At 31.6% G+C, this 8,230-nt stretch overlaps 1 protein-coding gene and 2 pseudogenes across 1 annotated transcript; 1 reads left to right on the forward strand and 2 right to left on the reverse strand.

Moving 5' to 3' along the window:
• The first annotated feature begins 1,078 nt into the window (after positions 1 to 1,078).
• Positions 1,079 to 1,600, forward strand: LOC129899875 (uncharacterized; annotated as a pseudogene).
• Positions 1,601 to 3,162: 1,562 nt separating this feature from the next.
• Positions 3,163 to 3,536, reverse strand: LOC129901512 (uncharacterized). The gene is made up of 2 exons (XM_055976715.1): positions 3,376 to 3,536; positions 3,163 to 3,277 (listed from the first exon to the last, which is right to left on the reverse strand). Exons 1-2 carry the CDS (start codon positions 3,534 to 3,536, stop codon positions 3,163 to 3,165), a joined length of 276 nt encoding a protein of 91 aa, XP_055832690.1.
• Positions 3,537 to 3,647: 111 nt separating this feature from the next.
• On the reverse strand, positions 3,648 to 7,164 carry LOC129901511 (uncharacterized; annotated as a pseudogene).
• Between the last annotated feature and the right edge of the window lie 1,066 nt (positions 7,165 to 8,230).

Here is an 8,230-nt window from a genome sequence, read left to right on the forward strand (position 1 = left end):
GTATCGGTAATGCGCTGATGTTAATTGGCTTTAGATCATGTGAGAAAGTTGATTAGCAAGAAGAAATACAACCAGGCATCATTATTAACCCCAATCAATCTTTTTTTGAGAAAGATCAAGTTTACAAAAATAAATATGTCCTTACCAGTGCACTAAAAAGATATTCCATTCTTAAACACTTCGAATTCAAGACATTGAGATCAAGCTCAACATGGTAAGACTCAAATTCAAGTTAGTTTATACTATTGATTGTCTATTAATAATTTTTTTTCAACAGCTATTCAATACAATGCCTTGGAGAAAACTGTAGTTGGAATTTACGCGCTTCAAGCGTGAATAAATCTCAAATATTCGCTATTAGAGATTTTGAAAGCGAACACACGTGTTTGTTGCTACATAATTCATTATCAGAAACACAAGCAACAAAGACACTTGATGGGAGTATTATTGTTGACAAATGTATTGATCAAGATGCCAACTACACACCAAGAGATATACAAAATGACATATTACAGGAATATGGTGTGCGGCTCACATGTATGCAAGCTTGGAGAGCTAAAGAAAAATCTCTTGAATTAGTCCGAGGTGATCCAGCTCAATCATATGCAAAGTTGCCAAGTTACTTTCACATACTAGAGGCAACTTACCCTAGTTCTTATATAAGATTGCACAAATCAGAGGATGACCATTTCCTATATGCATTTGTAGCTCTGTTTACATTGATAAAAGGATGGGAGTATTGTAGACCAATTGTAGTTGTTGATGGAACTTTTCTAAAAGGAGCATACAAAGACACAATGCTAACAGCTAATACCTTAGATGCAGCAGGTGAGACTTTTCGAACACAATACTAATTTTTCTATAAATGAAATTCTAATTTTAATTTGTATTAAAAGTCTGCACAATGTATTAAAAGTGTATTACACATGAAACAAAAATGTATTAAAATGTATTAAACATTATACCTGATGCAGAGAGTATACTGCCTCTTGCTTATGCCATTGTTGATTCAGAGAATGATGCATCTTGGAGGTGGTTTTTTGAACAATTCAGAAAGGCATTTGATCAAAGATCAGAGATGTGTATCGTTTCAGATAGGCATGCAAGCATTATTAAGGCAACTTCAACTGTCTATGATGAAATACCCCATTTCGCGTGTATATGACACTTGTTGCAAAACATAATGAAAAACTTCAGAAAGAGTCAGCAAAAGGTAACAGAATTATTCTACTCTATGGCAAAAACATACACCACGGTAGAGTTTAATCAACATATAAAAATTGTTGAGAAGATAGACAAGAGGATTAAAGACTACTTGCTGAACATTGAATACAACAAATGGTCACGTGTTCATGCTCAGGTAAATAGGACTTGGATGATGACATCAAACGTTGCAGAATCAGTCAATTCAAGAATAAGACATGCCAAAGTTCTTACAGTCTTGCACCTCCTAGAATTCATGAGACAACTTGTTCAAAAATGGAATAACAATAATAGGTCAAAGGCAATATTTTCAGGATTTTACCTTGGGAAAAAGTATAAAAAAATTCTACAACGTAACAAAACTGCATCGAAGAAATTAAGAGTATGGTATTTGTAAATTTGTATTTGTTAATATTTTTTCTTCTGATTCACATGTAATATCTCTCTTGCTTATATTTTTTCTTATTTTTAATAGGTTAGGAAGACAAATGAATATGTGTATACAGTACTTGATGGCATTACACGATTCACAGTATGTCTTCAACAACATACATGCACATGTAGGAGATTTCAATTGGATGAGCTGCCATGTCCACATGCTTTGGCTGTTTTAACAACAAAACACACTAGTTATGAAAAATATTGCTCTAATTACTACACAAGAGGGAATTTATTGTTGACATACCAGTTTCACTTGAATCCCCTCCCAGATGAAAGCACTTGAAATATACCAACACACGTTCTTGAAGAGATTGTACTTCCACCACTTGGAAAGAGACCTCCTGGGAGGCCAAAATATAAAAGACACAAACAATTGAGAGAAGATGGATTCAAAAAATCAAAAATAACATAAAACTATTGTGGACAACAAGGTCACAATAGGAAGACTTGCAAGAATGTTAGGCCTTTGGATTAAGAATAAAGAATGACATTTGAAATAAAGAATAAACTTTGTTTGTTTTAGGGCATTAGTTTGCTACAAGAATTCATTTTGTAGTTCAAACCTAATTCATTTTTGTGTTCTATGGATTACTGAAGGCTTTTTCAATAGCTACATTTTCCATTCTTGTCTAATTCTCTTTCAATTCAACTTTAGTGTGTATATAATTCATTTTTGTGTTTTTATGAATCACTGAAGGCTTTTTCATTAGCCACACTTTTCATTCGTGTCTAATTCTATTCTAATTCAACTTTAATATGTATGTAATTTATTTTTTATTCAAGTTTAATTCAGTTTTTATTCAAGTTTAATTCATAATGCAGCTTTCAGTTTGATAAAACTACTGAAACACATCACTGAAGGCTTTTTCATTAGCTACAATTTTCATTCGTGTCTAATTCTCTTCTAATTCAACTTTAGTGTGTATGTAATTCATTTTTTAGTTCAAGTCTAATTCATTTTTGTATTTCTATAGATCACTGAAGGCTTTTTCAATAGCTACATTTTCCATTCTTGTCTAATTCTCTTTCAATTCAACTTTAGTGTGTATGTAATTCATTTTTGTGTTTTTATGGATCACTGAAGGCTTTTTCATTAGCCACATTTTTCATTCGTGTCTAATTCTATTCTAATTCAACTTTAATATGTATGTAATTTATTTTTTATTCAAGTTTAATTCAGTTTTTATTCAAGTTTAATTCATAATGCAGGTTTTAGTTTGATAACACTACCGAAATACTTTAACATTAACGTAGCTATGTATTGCATTATAAAAAAAGAAGATATATTTTACATGAACAAAAAACTATATTAAAATTGTATTTTACGTGTACAAAAAACATCTTAAAAAGGATAGCACAAAACAATCTTCAAAACCTAACTAATATATCAGCTATAAACTGTTTTTTAGACAACATAGTTTTCATAGACATTTTAACTAGTATAACTACATTTATTTATTTATGTGGTCTTTCATCTTCACTTTGAAGGTTACTCTTTTGCTTTTTCACTGCATATTCTCATAGTAGAGCTCCAAACCTCTTTCGAAGACTATCTGCACTTAGTTGTTGATTTGCAATATCCTGGCCATTGCTCACCAACTCCGCAAATGCAGCCACAAAAACTTCACAGTCCCTATAAAATTTAAAATATAAAATTATTATAAAAATACTATTGAGTTTAATAATACCAATACAAAAGATAGTATTTATTTGATAAACAATTAAACTTACAATGAATATTCTTGTTGTCTTGGAATCCCTTCAGTTATGAACTTACATTCAATGAGCTCAAACTCATTTTTTCCATTGTATTTAGGTGATTTCTTCAATTCAGGACGCTTATCATAGAACTTGACCACACTCAAGTAGTATGGTAAAACCGATGAAATCATGCCAGTAGCGTTTTGAGTCAAAAAAATTCACCCCCCTCTAGCCGGAAATGAATCATACACCTTCAAACACCTTTCAACAATATCAAACACAACAAAAATCCAATGATAATCCTATTTAATATTTATTGGAAAGAGAACATAATCCACTTTGTCCCATGGGGTGCTTGCCAACAAATGGCGTCCGCATATATACTCAGCAATAGCATCTGAAGTTTTGATTCCAAATTTCTTCTTATTTTCATGAGCTTCATAAAGTTGAAAATAAGATTGAGCAATGTTTGTCTTGAATAGACAATCATTAGTTGTAAATCGAATATTATTGTTGATTTCATACTTTCCCTTCTTTCTAATATAATAAAAAATCACGTCAAGATGTTGCAAAAGATTTAAAATGATGTCAAGTCTCAGATAATACTTCAAATCTGTAGCAAGTGTCAGTCAATTCAGTGAGCTCATTAAAGCTTGTCCAGAAAAATGGGAGAAGAAGTTGATTCAGAAAAATGAGAGTGTTCAACTGGAGTTTACATAACTAACCTCATCATTCCATGCTTGACCAGAATGTGCCAATTTGAAAAATTATTCTTTTGCTTGTACATTGCAATCACCTAATTCAAATGCTGGTTTGAGGACATTAATAGCATCTGAATACGGTTTTTTTCCCCTTTATAGCATAAAAAAATAAAATTTTTAGTCAGTTAACTCATTTAAACTAAAAAAATATTTTGACATATAAAACAACAAACATAAATAAATTACCTCTTTTTTGTATCCGTATAAAGCCACAAACTGAATGAATCTATCAAATCAGATTCATCATCTACTCCGATTGCAAGTGAAAAGGGATGTTTTATCTCAAATATTTGATGTGTTACACATAAAGTCCCTCCAGATTCAAAATGTTGTATATAAGGAGATTTAATTAACTTTCCTGGAATTGTTTTCCTTGCACGCTTCCTCGGTGTCGCTTTCTTTTTATTTTCATCAACGACTGCTTTCTTTTTTCTTTTGTTTTCCTCAATAGTGACTGCCTTTTTTTTTGTTTTTCTCCACAGTGGCTTTCTTTCTTAGGTATGATTCTTCTGCCTTATGGATCTGAGAAAGATCTTCAGCACACAACATGAAGTCATCAAGCGTTTGAGGAGTTTTTTGACAACCCTTTATGGCATCGGCATCAGTAGACGCACCACAATCTAGTTCACCTTTGTTAACTGCACTACTATTAGGTTGTGCCTCAACTGAATTAAGATCAACAGCCTCTTCTCCTATATACAAAATAAATCTTTTAGTAATGCATTAAGGGAGGAGCAGGTAGAGTAATTAGAGATCAAAGAGGTTTATTTGAACTTTCAAAATAAAACTAATACCATTTATATCAACAACAACCTCAGATAAAACTTGTTCAATAGCAATTCCTGCAACATCTTCATCTGTACATAACATGAACAATTTAAACAAAGTTGAATGAAAGTATATGAAATATGTATTATATTTGTATTAAACCCTTCATTACCAATTTTGCTTTCAGAATTTCCAAAAGTAGCAAATTTAACGATAGCTTTACACACTTGAGATTTTTCATGATGAGCTGATTCTACAACTTGAGTGTCATGCCCTCTTGACACATGTATTGATGCATCAACACAAGGAAAAAATATTGTGTGTAATTAAAATATATTACAAGAAAAACATGTGAATAAAAATTTGGGAAAAGTGGGAAACTAATCAATTTTGACAGATAATGTTCTATGTTGCTCGGACTTTTCAAAAATACAGTTAGGTGCGTGTTTAATCCTTCAAGAATAGTGCATTTTTGGAAGACCCAACATGGGTGTGACAACATTTTTGGAGAGTCTAAGCAAAATAGGCCATTTTTGATTCCTTGAGGAGAGTAAGGGAGAAGGAAGATTGAAAAAGCCAAATGGATAATTATCCAACTATCCTGCTGTTATTACAATTTTCTAATTTATTTCACTACCAAACTTGGAAAATGGATGACACCTATCCACTTTTACTTCCACTTCTCTTTATCCCAAGTTACACATAGAATTCGATAAGTATAAGCATTTCCATTATCATGGGGACATATTTTAGCTAGAACAGAGAATTTTTAACATATTAAAAATCTCCAACTTCAAACAACAAGCTTTGTTACAATGAAAAATCTCCTCCATCTCATTTACATCCAATTTCTCTATTCAATATACTTTAACCAAATTTATGGAGTGAAACTGAAGACGATTAAATAGACACTACATTAGAGTATGGAAATCACTAAAGCTAAACTATATATGACAGTGCTAGTCAATGTCACTTGAAAACTATAGCACACAAACAATTTTAGTTTGGTAAAAGAACTCATCCACATTAGCACAGAGAATACAAGTACGCAATCTACTATTCAGCTCCGCAATGCCTATGATTATGAATAGTAACACCAACAGCTAAACCATATACAACAACAACATACCCTGTGTATGGGGAAGGTAGAGTCTTCGCAGACCCTACCCCTACTTTGGAATGTAGAGTCAACTTTAGTGTGTACGTAATTTATTTTTGTGTTTCTATGGATCACTGAAGACTTTTTCATTAGCCACACTTTTTATTCGTTTCTAATTCTATTCTAATTCAACTTTAATATGTATCTAATTTATTTTTTATTCAAGTTTAATTCATTTTTTATTCAAGTTTAATTCATTATGCAGGTTTTAGTTTGATAACACTACTGAAACACATCACTGAATGCTTTTTCATTAGCTACAATTTTCATTTGTGTCTAATTCATAAAAATGTAACTCCTCTACATTAGCACAGAGAATACAAGCACACAGTCCACTATTCATTCCAAGGTCTATGATTATGAATAGTAATACTAGCAACTAAAACCATGCAGCAAATTATATTCATAGTCAAAGTTCACCATTCTTCTAAGTGAAAACATGTGAATAAAAAATTCAAGCTTAAACTACAACTTAGATAAGTAAAAACTCTAAACATTAAATAAACTTAAGTGCCTTCCATCAAGCAAAACAAGATAATATAGATGTATTTAAAATATAAAAGAACCTCCATTGAAGTCTAATCCACCAGAAAATATCTCGCCAGCCTTTTTGTTGGATGATTCCCTGGCTTTTTGAGTAAAAGAACTATTGTCTCTCTTAGCAAACAACAAAGAAATATCCTTCAATAATTGTTTATTGGAATTCATCACAAATTCTTTCATTTGAATAGATTGTAAGTCTATCTTCTCTTCAAGAGCTTTGTAATTTTCATTCGCCTAGTATATAATCAAATATAACACAATTATTAGAATAACAGTTTTGAAAAAGATAAAGCCTAAAAGCAAGTTAGCTTATACCTTTGCAAGTTCTTTTCTCAACTCTATAACCTCCCTGGTTAACATATCTAGACTATGGTTTGATCCTTTCGGCTTCAATTTCAAAATTTCAGAATGGTAATCACGAGGTTCAGGAAGCCTCAATTTAGATACCTCATCTTCACTTGCCACTATATTCTCAAACTGAAATTAAAATACAGAAACAAATAGATGTATTAACTTGAGTTGAAATAACATATATATGTGTCATAAATTGTATTAACTTTGTATAGATACCTTGCATTTCGTAGGCATGAAGATGCCATTTTCAATATGTTTTTGCCAAGAACTTTCAGCAACTGTTTTCCACCTCAAAATTCTTGGAATAGAATCAGAAATTCGAAGAGCTAAATCTTCATCGACTCTATAACAACACTCAAATATCCAAATTTGAAGGGCAAGAGGCAATCTACCTAATCTATAGTACTGATTGGTTGAATTAAGCTTGTGCCTCACATTATCAAGCAACTTCTTGTAGACATCTAAACCCCACGGGTAAGAATTGAATTGTCCACTTTCCACAAGGTAGAAATCTCTATTACTAATTTGGTATTCATTGTTCTCATATGAGAACAAAAAATCATTAATAAAGAACAAAACAGCTAGTGAAATGGTAGAATCATCATCTATGATTTTTTTTGATAAAAACAACTCGCGTAGATGATTCTTTTGAACAGTAATTTGTTCAGGGAAATAATTGCTCAACAACCGATAAGGAGAATCTGGAACATTAACAAAGCAACCATCACTAACACAATTTAAGCCTGTAATTAACCCAAATTCCCTAAGTCCGAAAAACAACATTTTCTCATTTAATTCAACAGCAAACACATCTCTGGTGTGTGTTTTAACTCGCTGTTCATAAGGCAATGAATAAGTTGGAGTTGTGTGGTCACTTTCGGAAGATCAAGAAAGTAACCAAAACAAGTATTCCTAAACAACTCGAGCTTTTTTTCAGATAAAGAAAGTTTTATCTTCTTAATCACGTCATGATTAGTATATGACGACCACCTACTTGAAGAATACAAAACATCTGGATGTCTCCAGAATTTCTGATCCTGCATATAAATAATTTCAATCTATCACTATAGATAATTATATCTTAACATGAACCCTCAAATAGGACTTAAAAGATATGTGAAATTTCAAGGAAAGAAAAGTAATTTTATCAGTGCTAATATTAGCTAGTGAAGAAGAATGGTAATGAAGCATAATGAAAACTGCAAGAGAAAATAGAAGATTGCAAATTCTACCCATGACTGCTTTTATATTGGAATGTCTTTTATATGACAATAATTGATAATACATAGCAATGATCTTA

This window comes from Solanum dulcamara, chromosome 8 (genome assembly GCF_947179165.1).
Source record: "Solanum dulcamara chromosome 8, daSolDulc1.2, whole genome shotgun sequence".
Taxonomy (NCBI): domain Eukaryota; kingdom Viridiplantae; phylum Streptophyta; class Magnoliopsida; order Solanales; family Solanaceae; genus Solanum; species Solanum dulcamara.

Bases quoted from the DNA above. Each gene is read 5' to 3' on its own strand.
- LOC129901512 (XM_055976715.1), bottom strand. From the start codon at position 3,536: ATGATTTCATCGGTTTTACCATACTACTTGAGTGTGGTCAAGTTCTAT. The intron at 3,278-3,375 runs GTAAGTTTAATT...TAAATTTTATAG, and splicing joins AGACAACAAGAATATTCATT to GGACTGTGAAGTTTTTGTGG.